Source organism: Echinococcus granulosus (assembly GCF_000524195.1).
Source record: "Echinococcus granulosus chromosome Unknown EG_S00053, whole genome shotgun sequence".
Classification (NCBI taxonomy): Eukaryota; Metazoa; Platyhelminthes; class Cestoda; order Cyclophyllidea; family Taeniidae; genus Echinococcus; species Echinococcus granulosus.
This window is the reverse complement of record NW_020170433.1, coordinates 92,165-106,405: the sequence shown is the minus strand read 5'-3', so window position 1 is coordinate 106,405 and position 14,241 is coordinate 92,165. Positions and strand designations below refer to the sequence as shown.

The window sequence follows — 14,241 nt, the reverse complement described above, 5'->3', positions numbered from 1 at the left end:
GATTTATCCAGTGGGCCTCCGGCACATCGGTGGGTAGTAAGATGGAGAGAACGAAGTTGGTAGAGTGTCCAGTGGTGGAGAGAATGCCACGACGCACCGATGTTTTGTACACAGGACAGGAATACTTCGCCTCCGTCACCACATTCTCCAGCCGCTTCGGCACCAACCAGATCTGCGACAAAGCAAACGGTCAAACAGTTGCAACAACTTCTACGTATTCTGTGACGATTACATTTTCGGTAATCAATTGGGAACCTGGCAGCAGGAGTTTCAACCTCACGAATAATATTTTAACAACACCTCCAGTAGAAGTGTTGGTTTACTTAAAAATCTGAGAAGTTAAAAAGGTTTTTAGGTCACGTTGTCTGCTGTGAAAATTCACCACGATATCCAAATTCGGACGTGTTTGCATTGATGACAAAAAGACACGGGAATCATAAATTAAGGGCAACATCACTATTCCTCACTATATCAACTCACTACAGGCATGGCATCAAAGAGGACCTTCGTTTTCGACTCCACCACAACTCCAGCCTCCGAATCCCACCTCGCGCCGTCCATAAAGAGGCCCGTGATAAAAGCACCATTATCAGGTTTGGTCAGTCCATGGAAGGTGTTGCGTCGCTGTGGTACGCCAAAGGTAGTATCAGGTTGTGCCTGCTCGCGTGCTGCTTCCTCGTTCGATTCTGCAGCCTCTGCATGGGCCGAGGTGGCGGGGGGCTCGAGAACGCTAGTGATGTAGACACGCTTCATTTCAAAGTCGAAGCCGACCATGTCAATGGGAATTGTGTACTTGCGCGCAAAGTTCTGCAGCACGCCGGTAAGGAAGGACTGTGTGAAGTAGAAGCCCGAGATCCAAAACACTGGTGGTGAGTCGAAGGTGATCCATTCGTTGAAGAAGTTCAGTCTATTTCCGTTGTTTGAAGGCATGAAAAATATGCCGTGTAAGGAAAATGAATTTAAATCCGATAAATAGGTGAGTGGATCTTTAAGCCTTTCAACAATTCTTTAGTATGTAGAAAGGCCGAGTTGGTGAAATTTAATTCACGTCAGTGAATTTTTCCAACCTGGAACCTCACTCACTTTGTCATTGCTCAAAGTCATATAATATGGCTTCCTACTACCTTTACATACGGGGTCCAACTGACCATCTACCGCCGAGTCCAGACGAACTCATATTTCTTCAATGAATGCGTTAAAACCAAATTAAACACCTTCTGTAAATATCAATTCGAAATAAGGAGAAATCACACCTAATTAAGTGATTGGTTAAGCTAACCTTGCTAGTAAATCAACTACATAGCTCCCAAGGGGTTTCAGTGAGGGATATGACTTGGCAGCCCAGACAGCGGGCACCTTGCCCACAAGCATGGAGGCATACACTTCCTCCAACTCCGCCGACATCACCACGAGGCCCTCAATGGCACGCAAGAGGCTCTGCAGACTGCTGCGCACCACCGCAGTGAGGGTATTGAAGCGGATCAACTCCTGCCGCAGCACAGTGTTCATGGACTCCGTGTAGACCACAGGATAGCGTTTCATCACTGTGTACAAGTCAAAATCCTCAGCTGGCAGCTTGTTCAGGATGTCCAATGCCAAATCACTGACTGTCGTCTCCGCGGACTTCTCGCCACCGCCTGATTCCCGCGGCAGCGTCAGCAAGATGGCGTCGAAAAGCTAGATGCAGATAGCTGAGTTTGATCCTACTGCTTAAATCTGTTGAGAGAAACTTTTGGCAACGAAGTGGATGCTATATTGATAAATCTATTGCTGTAGGAGAGCTTATTGGCCAATTCTTTACCTGGTGTGTAAGTACCACTACTTCGTTGAGCTAACAATACGGAGAGCAGGATCTAACAGCACAGTCGCGACAATTTTTCATAATTACCAAGACAAACCAAGGGCAGGGAAACAGGTCTTCATTGAATGTACTTATGCATTCAAATAGACACTTGGGATTATGGGAAAACACATCCTATTTGGTTGCATGAAAGCTATGATAAAGTGAATCGCTGGCCTTAAAGAACGAAAAGATAGTGAAATGTGTGTGATTCCTAGGGTAAGCTTTGGAGTCAGTCATAACACGCAAGTAGTGTGACAATAATTTTACACTGATTTTTCTGTTACGAGCGTTAAAATATCGAAGAAGTATTCAAACAATCTATTAAAGCGTTCTAATTGCCTGAGTGGTTTCCTGATTGTCCTTTGTAATGTCGGCGTTATCGTGGAGTCCATACACTTCAGGACTCGGCAGACTCGGAAGAGTTCGAATGAATTCCAGGTAACTCTCATAGTTCCCTTCCGGAGGAACCGTGTACAATCCTGATGGTGAGAGACTAGAAAATGACGTGGGTCGTCAAGTAATGCATAGACATATATAACAGAAACATTGAGTTACAAAATGAATGATCAACTCGTCGAGACAATTTATGATGTATTCCATGGGAACACCAAGGGTACTTTTTATAATTCGGGGTAAAACAAACGAAAAGAAAGTTCGTTATAGAGGAAGGGAAAGATAAGAAGTGTGGTGTTATCCATTTCCTACTCATTAAAAAAAACGACATAATCTATCTTCGCCACCAGTCACTGATTGGCCAAAGGAACAAGACATTACCTGTAGTTGTCTTGCGTCACAAGATCATGGTTGTAGAAGATGTTCAATAGGGAGACCAGACATCTGCGGTCGTTTTCATCCGTCACCCTGCCACCGTAGTTGCACTCCCCTGTGAGGTACTTCAGTGCGTCCAGTGGGAGGTCGTCGTAGTCGTTGAGAAACATCTGCAATGAAGGAATCACATGTGTGGGGCGCTTAATTACCTCTCCAAACCAAACAATTAGTTAAGATGAGAAGTTGTACGATTTCGCTTTCTTCCATTTTTATCTACCATCCCATCTTTCAACTTGGCATCCGTCCGGCTCTACTTGACGATCTGCTAATCTATCTTGGTAGCTTAAAAGTTCTGTCTATCTTAATTAGGCCCAGCTAAATCCACATTAAACTAGGTGTGTATACGAGCATTCTCAATGCATAAAACAAACTAAGCCATTTATCCATTAGTTCATCAACTTGGCGATCTTCTTTTCCTGATACTTCTGTCAACTCCGATATACTCCATCCAGCTCTACTTCAGTGGTTAATCACCAAATCAGTTAGGTGACTTAAAATTTATTAATCCACCCTCAACTCCTTCACTTATCCTTCAACTTTTAAAACATCCATCTAGGTCCATTTATTCCGTTATTTCAATCATTTAATCACCTTCGATCCAAAGATTTCCGATCTGCTCGTTTATCTATTCAACAGACTAGACATTCTTCAATCCCTGGATTCATTCACGCGACAACTCAAATTCGATTTATTTTTTCAGCCTAAACAGATTCCTACTCCTTGGATTCACATCTTCATCCGTCCAGGAGAACATTTCTCCATAATTCTACTCACAAGCCCAACCATCATTTTGCAAACTTATCCTGACTTCATCTTTTCTTTAAATATTTGTCCATCTATATTCAACCAATCAATCCCCCAATTCCTACTTGACTACTTCTTTCATCTCTACTTTGCCATCCGTTAGGTTTTATACACGCCCTTCTGTTAGTTTGATGTGGTGCTCATCCTTCATTTAACTGGATACTTGAAAAAGAGGCACAAGTAACATCATGGCGAATTCTAAAGAGGAATTGACAACGATAAAAAGAACTCCGTTAAGGGGAAAACACTTTGCAGAAATTTTTGATTCACTCTTAAAGCAATTGGAGAATCGGTAGTGCAGCTGACCTGAAGTTGGCGGACACTGATTCGCAGATCTGAGTCGTTGAATTGATAGGCGATATTCCATCCAAGCGAACCATACTTGACACGTTCTTGAACGAGGGCGTGGAAGAAGCACAGGCCATATACCATTTTGTGCCAAACTTGAAGCTGGTGATGGGAAGGAGAGGAAAAACTCAGTAATAACAAAAGAACTTAATTATTTTAAAATCCCTTTCACAGGCATTTGAGATAAAAAAGAAACTCCAGAACTAGCTAGCAGTGGATTTCGAGAAGCTCGAAGTGACTCTATCAGAGGTTTCTTCCATCAGCACATCTGCAGCAACTGTCACTATCTAGCAGTCAACTTAGGTGCACCTTAAAAAGGCTCCTCTTTGTTCATGTGGGGAAATATTCTTTCTTGATTCAGTTATGCTGGAGTTTCGAGAAATGAATGGAAAATGAGCAAAAGATGCTAAACTCTGGCAAATGGCCAAAAGGGGAATGATCCAGAATTACTTCTGATGGTTGACATCTTTGGTAACATTCGTAGGAAAAAAAATAGTGAAGGTCAAAAATAAGGAGGATTTTGGCGCAAAATACCTTATTGCAATTATTCCAAAAGGACATGTCAGAAATCGGATCTGTAGAATAGGAGCGTAGAAGATTCGAACGAAGACCTTTCGGCGGCTCGTTTGTCATTTTAATACCTAGAAGTAAGAAACTTTATGTCAGTTTTCCCAGATTTAATGAAAACTAAGGTAGACACCTCATTAAGCGAAACGTAGAAAAACCTTTCAGAGGTTTCTTCAATTGCATAGAATATATTTGTGCAGTTTGCAAATAAAAGTTACGCAAATGGCTTCAAAAAGTGAGGGAAAATGTTTTACCCAGTTAAGTGATTATCAGTACAACCTATTTTTCTTCGCCAACTGCACACCACCTTGTGAATTCCACTTTTGCAACTTTGTCTCCGCAAATAAACAACTTGGTTCAAACCATCTCCCTTTCTACCTCACCTTGATTTTCCAATTGCCTGTCTACTCTACTTCGCGTCTCATCACCTCTCTGTCTACGGCAAACGCCATTGAAAGGCGATAATTACTTCGAGTGTGAGAAATTGATAACAGCGGAATACTGAGGACGAGGACAAGGCAGTGTCTTTCCCTCCCCTCCCGCATCGTAGCCCGGCAAAAGATCGTGTACTGTCTTGCGAACACAAGAAAAACGAAGTTTCTCCCCACACCCTAAAGTTGTGTCTACTTGTGTCTGTCTACTCGCGTAGACAATTCTCTTGACGGGGTGTCACATGCACACACACACTTGCAAAGCAGGCGCAGTCACTCCTCCGAAAGCGAAGTGGTACGTGCCTTACAAGTGCGCGCGCCCTCGTGATTGGATAAGTCCGGGGTGGCCAATGATATGTTCGCTTGTTTGATGAAACGTGGAGTATAAAAGCCGCTGCGCACCACAAGTCAGTGATCGAGCGCTTGGTGTCATACACGCGCTGTTTTTGCGCCATATATGATATGATAGTCCCTTAGGCTTATTCCCATCTCCCTAAGGATATCTTCTGAGGAAGACTTCGGCTCGATTTCAACCACTACTCCCCTTAAAGTAGGATCAGATTGAATCATGCATAAAAGGCGGGTTTGCAGACTTTTTAGCGCATCAAATCTTACCCATGTAGTAACTGTATTTCCTTCATAGTGGACTCACCATTTTGGAGAATGGAGACGGGAAAGTCCTCAGAGGGGTATGACGTGAGCCACAGACGGAAATCAGTATGCGTCTTCTCTGGCACGATAACTTCATTACAGATCTTCTCTAGGTAGGGCATCCAACTGGCTGCCAAGTGGCAGTTCTGCAGCACTACCCAGGCGCCCTCTGTGATGCCCGTGTTGATGAGTCGCTCAGCCAGGGGTCCCTGGCCCTGACCCAGCGAAATTGTCTGTATGTCCGTAGGCCGGATGCCGCGGTCCGCTCCGAAGCGCATCAACGCGTTCAAAGGGTCTGCGCCCGGCGAAAGAACGAAAATGAGTGGAGTACAGCAATTGGAGTCCTTGTAACTGCCTGCCAGATCGAAAGCCGGTGGTTCTAGAAATTGGCGACCCATATGCCGCTCTATGAAGTCCTGAAATGGAATAATTGAACAGAATATTAATAAGCTCATGTTTGCTTGATGAACAGAGCTTGAGGGGAGCATATAAGGGATAAATAATTTACCAGACCAACAACTTTGTTGATAATTCCGCTGAACATGCGAAAACATGGCCCTTTGTTTCAGTTCGCTTTAGTCATACGCCTGACAAGCTGATGATCTTGAAGTTTGAGAGGAAAAGATGGTTACGGAACTCGTACGCAACTTGCTCCAAGCATTAATTATGTTCTTTTGCCTCCACAAAGAGGGTACTAAGGGCGCAAATTACCCCCTATTGGGAATATTTGGATAGGGTTTTTTCCTTTTGGAATTATATGTGCTCCACAACTTTAAAAAAATTTCAGATTTCTCCATGGTTTAATGAAAACCTAGAACCCTTGGACGCAGGCGACAGTGAAACGCATGCAAAGTTTTGCGAAGCAAACACAGGTGCAAAAGATTTTGCTCCTTGAAATTCGGACGCTCTGACAACAGGGGGATCACGCTGGCGGTAACCCATGAAGTGTCCATCTTACCTGCACGGCAGGGATAACCTTGTCTGAGCGAAGGCAGCGCACGAGGATGAGCCTACACATGTCCGGGGTCTTTTCAAAGGGAGCCGGGAAGGCGGCTTCGTGTGGCGCTGGACTATCGTACACCGCCTTCCACCGATTTGGATCACTTTTCACACCTTCATTGGGGAGAAAAACGTTTTTTTCCGTCAAAATGGTGGTGGTTAGCCGAGTTTTGAAACAGAAACGATTAGGGAATTATCGCCCAAAACAGAGACCATTTGCCTTAAAAAGTCCTTCGAGACTTCTGATTACGGAATTATCAAATTATTCATTTTTGCAGTAACTTCCTAAAAACATGCCATTTACACAAATTCGATGAAGCCCAGACTGATTTTGAAAATCCGTCATCCCTTTTCGTCTGTTCCAATGAACTTACTTTTCATGAGGCCTTCGAGAGTGGGTAGATCACTGGCTCGCACAATTTCCGACCAACTTTTCTCACTGAGCCATGCCGGTGCAGGATTTGGATGCGGATTCTCAAGAGCCACCCCACCAGTGAGGAAGAATCGCCAATAAATGTCCTCCACCTCGCCTCTACCAGTGGAAGGGAACAGGCACATCACTGCATATTCACGAGCGCGTGCGCTGGCTGCGTACGCAATGATTCGTGGATCTGGTGGATAAACTGCAATGGTGATCCTACAGACACGTCTTGCGAAAATTGGAATACAGTGAAGTTGAGGTGGCTACCAAAAAATTCCAAAAATTTTGCTTTAATTCATGCTTCCGTTGTTTGTAACCTTCGGTGTAAAGGTAGTGAAATAAATTACAGCCGGACTCGTGATACAATCAGTAGTATAAGTGTGTTGGATGTGTGCCAAACCGGCCACGGCCCAGATTGAAGTGGCTAGCTCAAAGGCAAGTCAAAGTGACTGTCAATGAATGACAAACGAAAATGCATTCACTTCAACTTATTTTATGGAATTATACCCGCTACAAAAGGTCTTCTAGTAAATTTAAGACATTTCTGAGGTGGGGTAACACGTCGGAAACATCATCGTGTGCTGTTTTTAGGATATCAGCCTACCTCGCTTTCATTAATGCGACACACATGATTAGGGAGAAAAGCAGCTTCGTTCTCTCGAACAGGGAACGGCAGACATTGCGATAGATGACTTTGGTAAAATTCTCATTCAAATTCTTGATCCGTGTCTCCAAATCATCAGACAGTTCACTGGACTTGATCGACTACCAAAATAAACACTATTACTTGCATAAAGTCATTAATGGCAAAATTAAACATTGGTAACATGGTTTTTTGCACAAAAACCTAGGACAATTATGCTCAAGGACTTCGGAACAATGCCCTAAAATAAGCATATATATGAAATAGCTTAATATTATACGGTCTTCAACAGTAAACTTAAACCGGTATCCACCACATTTTAACAATTGAGCCAAGAAACTGCCCTCCTCACTCACCATGATAAAGAGGTTGACGAACCACGTGAGTGAATACTGATACATCGGGTCAATGTTGCCGAGGTCAGCGATACAGAAGAAGAGGATTGCTCCATGGTTGGCCACAGGGATGTAGCCGCTGCGAGTGGCATCGATTTCCACCTGGGTCTTTTCCGCTACCTCTTGTTTCACCTGAATCTCCTCGGAGAGGGTCTTGGAGGAGGAGAGGATGTTGATCGCTGTCTCATCTTCCAAAATGTTGCCCTCGGAGGCACTTAACACCACCAGGATCTTGTCCTCCAACTCCTTCAGGGTCCGTATATTCTCTGCTGACTCTAAAATCACTTGATTCTTCGTCGCTTCGAGTTCAGGCTTCTCCATTGCAGCGACGATACTCAGCAGTTGGTCAGTTAAACCGATTGGAGTAATCATGAAGTTGATGAGGCATACTTTGACAGATATCTCGGGCACATAGTGCGGATTGCGGAGGCGAGTAGTTATGTAGAACTTGAAGTCATTGTTGTACTCCAGCACGTCTTCACCCAGCCTGATATAATCACTGCCACTTTGACGGAAGATGAGTTTCTGCAAGATGGGTTCCAAAACTGGATCCAGACTTTCGCCTACATTTTCAAGTAGCACGGGCCAACCGAATTGAATCGCGTTTTCCAAGGTGCGCATATAATTGGCGTCGGTCATGCGAATTACGTGGATGTTCTTGTCCTTCTCCATGTTGCGGATCCACTTGTTTGCCTGACCTGCAGTTTCAGAATTGAACAAAAAGATACTTTACTTTATCACACTCAAGAAGAGCCTAAGTTTCTAGTTTCGATGGATGATTATATATGATTATTGAAAAATCCAGATAATTCGCAGCTGTCAAGAACAACCATCACTTGTATAATGTTTAATGTAAGTGATGAAGCAATTCTTGAATCAAATGGGACGGGAGAACTTGTGCTGGGAACAAAGTGAATGTTTCTAACGCCCAAGACGTGTGTTAGCAGGTGACAATAAACTTGAAGGGATGTTGGGCTGCGAAGGCACAAAAACCGTTCTCACCTTGTGGATCAATGCATAACGACCATCGGTTGGAATTGGAGACAATAATTCCATTGTCCGTGGAGAAGTTATCGACTGGCAAACCAGCGATGTTCCACTCATGGATGGTCACTGCGTTTCCGAGGGTTTCGGCTATCCTAAAGGTCTCCGAGCAAGGAATCTTCAGGTCCAGTGTCATCTGGTGCCACGTCGTGGTCACACTTGACCTATAGTCTACTGTAAAAGCACCCAGATATGCCACCACGCCAGCTCCTAGCAATACGTCTCCCGTGATGTTATAGTAGCGTTCCTGTTGGACGAGGAAAGTAAGTAATATGTGAATGGAGCTCTTAGCTGTAAAGACAGGAGAAAATTACTCAGAGGTAGACAAAGACTGTCGTGAAAAATCCCAAGAGTACTTTCAAGTAAGCAGACGTGCCTTAAGCTGCTTTGCAGCCTCCGTCCAGCGTGATTTCTCGCCTCCAAGCCCGCTTATAAGCTGCGTGGCGCGTTCTAACTTCTTGCCACACAACTCGATAAGATTCACGAGATCCTGCTTCTTCTTCTGCGTCGCGTCCAACTCTGCCTGCAACGTCGCCATCTTCGCCTCCACTGCCTCCAGAGAAGCCTTCTTTTCTGCCAGCATTTGGTTCTAAAGTAATCAAGAAACAACTTTGCTATCGGTACCGCATTTAGTGAACAATGCAAAATATTGGAAGTTTGAAGCAGCATATCAAGGTATGTACCCTCTTCTAGAGCCATAAGGTGAAGAATCTTATTTATGTGTGTGCTTGAGAATAATAATAGATTATGGCATCTCGCCTCTACCTAAAAAAACACCTTAAGCAGTCGCGGTGCATACAATCCACTAGATCGACGAACAGTCTGAGTAAGTAAAAAACGAATAAAGCAGGTAAAAGTGGAAACGTTTAAAAGAATTGTAAAAAGTGAAGGTGATTGCGCGAATGAAGATTAGTTCAACGGAAAGAAAGACTGAGAACAGCCTTAGAAGTCACTAAGGGTCAATAAGGCTACAAGAAAAAGTCCCCCCTCATTTGGTTCCACTGGCACTCAATTGCTTTTGCAACAACAACAGGACACAGTCCACTTTTATCGGATCAAAGTACTTTGCCGATATAAAAGCATATGGGATAAGCCAGAACATTTTATACCGACAGAATGCAGTAAAATCAATTAGATTGACAAGTAATGACACAACGAGACATCGAAATTCACCTTGACAATGATTGGCTTAAAGGTGAAGAATACTTCGATCTGGAGCACAAAGTGCATGTAAAGCCTTCAATTATTTATCATTAGATTCAATGGATATTGAGTGATTCCCCTCCTAATCAGCAAAATTTTTCACATGGTTCTCAGGCCTCATTAAAAACAGTTGTTTGCGATTTTGAAAATTGGTGTTATGAGAGCAGAAAATATGCTTGACCTATCTGGTGAAATGATCACCATTACAATCTACCCTCCCTTAACTACACACCGCCTTGTGAATTCCACTTCCACAGACGACTGTGATACGGGCACCTCCGTTTCTGCCTCATCCTGGTTCCTCAACCGTCCGTCTACTCTACTTCGCGTCTCATCAGTTGTCCGTCTAGAGCTAATGCCACCCCAAGAGAAGATAATCGCTCTGAGTTTGAACAATTGCCCTCCCCTCCCCCCCCCCTCCCGCATCGTAAAGTTCGGTATCTCGGGTAAGCTAAGTTGTGCGCTGCCTTGAGGCAAAAGATTGTGTGCTGTCTTGCGAACACAAGAGAATGAAGTTTCTCCTTACACCCTAAAGTTGTGTCCACTTGTGGCCGTCTACTCGCGTAGACAATTCTCTTGACGGGGTGTCACATGCACACGCACACTTGCAAAGCAGGCGCAGTCACTCCTCCGAAAGCGAAGTGGTACGTGCCTTACAAGTGCGCGCGCCCTCGTGATTGGATAAGTCCGGGGTGGCCAATGATATGTTCGCTTGTTTGATGAAACGTGGAGCATAAAAGTCGCTTCTCACCACATGTGAGTGAATGAGCATCCAACGTCGCTCGTGTGGCACATTTCTACAACGTACGTGGCAAAGGTGGAGAACAAGGCGGTAGTTGTTAAAGCCTATTCTCATCTGCTTAAAAATGTCTTGTGAAGGAGACATTTGTTTAACTTCCAACGCTCCCCTTCTCAGGTGATGTAGGCGTATGCGAATTGCTGCATTATCTTAACGGACCGATCTCCATCTATTTTAATTTGCCAAAGCAAACACGTGATCCTCCTTCAAAATTGAAAATTGAGTGTCTTTGCGGACATAGCGCACCTATCATTGAGTGGACCATATTCACCAAAACCTTTCACATCGTAGGAACCACTTCTGGCTGGGTCCTTTCGCTTCCGTTCAAGGCTCCCTCTCAAAGGGCTAAACAACAAGCTATGAATGCAACTCCTGGAGCTGCAGCTTTGAAAACAGACCAGTCTTGGTTCCTAGAGTAGCAGACAAGCTGGAGTAAAATTCGTCAGGTTTAACCAATATTTTTTGAAGTTTTAAAGTGATATAAATATGAAGGAGGGAGTAATCAAAAGTACAGTATCATCAAACAAGGGCGTATCTGTGATGCACAAAACCACCATCATGTTGTCGCCGATTCTCCAAAAGACAGAACAAGCCATTACAGCTGGGTACGTCAAAAGTTGGTCACCTGATACTTTTGAAACTGAAGGAACTAATTATTAATTTCTACAGGCTCGCTTTTTCACCATAACTTAAATGAACTTGAATTTATACGTCGAACTGCACCATAGAAAGACCATTAAAAGGAACATCTTTGACATCTTTTTGTTCCAATGAACAAGACGTTTTCACTCCAAGATACTTGTCTGCATCACCAAATGCTCTTTTCTGCTAGAATTCCAATTTCCTCAACATCAATTGCATGCATGAAGTAGACTACAGCCCACCTGAGCTTCTAGCTCACTCTCCGCAATCGCCAGCCTGGCTTTCTTGGGGGCTACCACTTTGGAAACTACATCATACTTGTCCAAAGCGATAATCCACTTGCAGAGGCCCTCGCACGCCGTGCTGGCATTGCGCACAATCTTCGGGTTGAAGTCCCTGTTGGGGATGTAGATCTCGCGGATGCGTTTGATCGCTTGCGGTGGTATAGCGTCAATGTTGTAGGTCTTCAATTTCTCCAGAAATTTGAGGTCACCGAGGAGTTTCAGGGAGACGCCCCAGTAGTCCTCTATCATCTTCCCCGTCGCAGGATCCGGCTTACGCTCCGGCTTCTCCTGCATCATGATGCACACTGCCTCCATCACCAGCTTAACCACTGATGGCGGGTTCTTCATCGATTTCACCAATGTTATGTCCTACAGTGGAAATACAATGTCAAGGCTCTGTGTGGGGTGCTTGCGGTTCCAAATATGCCATTCAAACCTCTAGGCTCTGGATCTTCTACACTAAAGTTAAAGCTCGCCTTTTCAGTTGAATTTGTGTACTCGAGTGTTTATGATCCCAAGTATGACACTACTGTGCTTTTTGACATCCCAGTGATGAATTCAACGCTACAGCGTAGTTTTCACACTGCGCCAACCCCATGTAAATTCATTCGAATCGTCTTCACTACACTCACACTCTGTTTCAGTGTGTCCAGGGAAGCAAGTGCATCGTTGAGAATAGGTAGCGCCTCTGCCAGATCCGCCTCACATTCATCCTTGATCGACTGCGCCGCAGCTGCCTGCTGATTGGCCGCAAGTTGCTCGGAGGCGACAATGGTGCGCTGCGCCTCCACCTCCACGGTATCCTTCGCCACACGAGCCAGCAGGGCGTCGGTCTCTGCCCCAGTAGCTAGTAGCTGAGGCTGCAAACGCACCAGCTCCTCTTTCATCTTACCTATCTCTTTCGACGCAAAGTCCAGCTTATCCAGTCCACTGAGGTAACGATTACGCAAAGTAGAGAGTTCATCTCGTTTGCGCTGCAGAAGGTGCTTGAAGGTTCTGATGAGCTCGAGGTAAGAGGTGGGCGTGACGTAGTTATGCCGACGCAGCTCGGCTAGAAAACGCTCAGAGAGGAGGCGAACACTCTCGTGGAAGTACTTGCACATTGTTACAATGGACTTGCGAATGGAGGACTCCAATTCAATGGTGGAGAGAGAGGTGTTTGCCACCATCGCTAGTGCATCTTCCGGCCAGACCTGTGGAGTTAAAATTCCTCTGTTTAAAGGACCAGCCTCTGTTCGATTTTCACCGATTGTGAGAAATTCCTCAGCATAAACTCGGGAATATACCTCTGGGTAAACCTTTGGGAAATTGGCATCGCATTTTTCTAGCGTGTTGGAAGATTATGGCCGCTTAATGACAAATTTTGAAGGGAGGAAAAATATGGGATTTGTATTTCTTTTTAACTGATTAGAAAGTGCTAGCCAATAAAATTAATTATCCTACTTATAGACTATAAGGTTAGGGAAAGGGAGATGAAGCATATGAGTTGGATCACTGCTATTTGGGCCAGACGCTTAAAGTTACCAAAAACTTCCACTTACAAATGCTAAGAATCCTTCCATTCATTTTATGATGCATGTTTTTAATTTTGCTTTTGTTCCTCCAAATAGCTGTGATTCAGGGTTAATAACAAATCGTTTTGGAGATTTTTGTCTTTCATGAGACGAAAGTGATATCAATTAACCTATTAAAGATATTTTAGTTGGACCTGAATCTGCTTCACAGTGATGCATATCGGAGACTAAAATTCGTAATTGGTGCTTATTCTACATTTTGTGATGAAGAATAGGAGCTACTGGAGCCAAAAGTCCAAAGGGAAAAAGCCCTTGGGAAGGCGCACACACGGACAGCGCCGAGTGGTTGCGTGAACGCGCGCGCACATGGGCCGTGAACAACGCTCAAGGCAGGTGATCGATCAGCAAATCGATCGATTCAGGGTAGTTGCTTGCGTGAGCAGCAACCTGGGTCATGGCTGATCGATACTTGGCTAAACGGTGAGGCGATAGCCTACGGTTCCTAGGATCGTTCTAATCACGTGCTATTTTGCGTGAGGTCACGACACTTTTCCACCGTATCTGGGTTTCACCAGAACCCAGAAAATCCAAAACAGGCCGGCTTCTTTTTGTTTTGGTGTAGTTGGATGGATCCACATTTACTAATAAAGAACGCCGTAATTAAAAATAACTTCATTTGATCTTTCTTAATATACCTTCGAGCTTGTGATCTTGCCGTGGGATGTATTTCGTCGTTCACTTTCTGTTTGATCACATTCCTAATGAATGCCAGTAATTAGCATACTCCTTAAATTCTCCCCCAATCAAAACTCACTTCCTAACTGC

The 14,241-nt window shown here is 44.3% G+C and overlaps 2 protein-coding genes across 2 annotated transcripts; both read right to left on the bottom strand. All coding sequences in view use genetic code 11, as the record gives it.

Annotated features, from left to right (window-relative positions):
* Nucleotides 1–471: 471 nt before the first annotated feature.
* EGR_06213 (Dynein heavy chain 3, axonemal) lies at nucleotides 472–9,110 on the bottom strand (the record flags this gene model as incomplete). The annotated part of the gene is made up of 11 exons (XM_024495462.1): nucleotides 472–994; nucleotides 1,280–1,677; nucleotides 2,240–2,336; nucleotides 2,618–2,781; nucleotides 3,782–3,925; nucleotides 4,358–4,464; nucleotides 5,474–5,888; nucleotides 6,431–6,585; nucleotides 6,846–7,155; nucleotides 7,892–8,628; nucleotides 8,933–9,110. The coding sequence occupies 11 exons, from the start codon at nucleotides 9,108–9,110 to the stop codon at nucleotides 472–474; spliced, it is 3,228 nt and encodes a 1,075-aa protein (XP_024350093.1).
* A 2,203-nt stretch (nucleotides 9,111–11,313) lies between these two features.
* Nucleotides 11,314–13,005, bottom strand: EGR_06212 (Dynein heavy chain 3, axonemal; the record flags this gene model as incomplete). The annotated part of the gene is made up of 3 exons (XM_024495461.1): nucleotides 11,314–11,403; nucleotides 11,861–12,271; nucleotides 12,535–13,005. 3 exons carry the CDS (start codon nucleotides 13,003–13,005, stop codon nucleotides 11,314–11,316), a joined length of 972 nt encoding a protein of 323 aa, XP_024350092.1.
* Nucleotides 13,006–14,241: the final 1,236 nt, after the last annotated feature.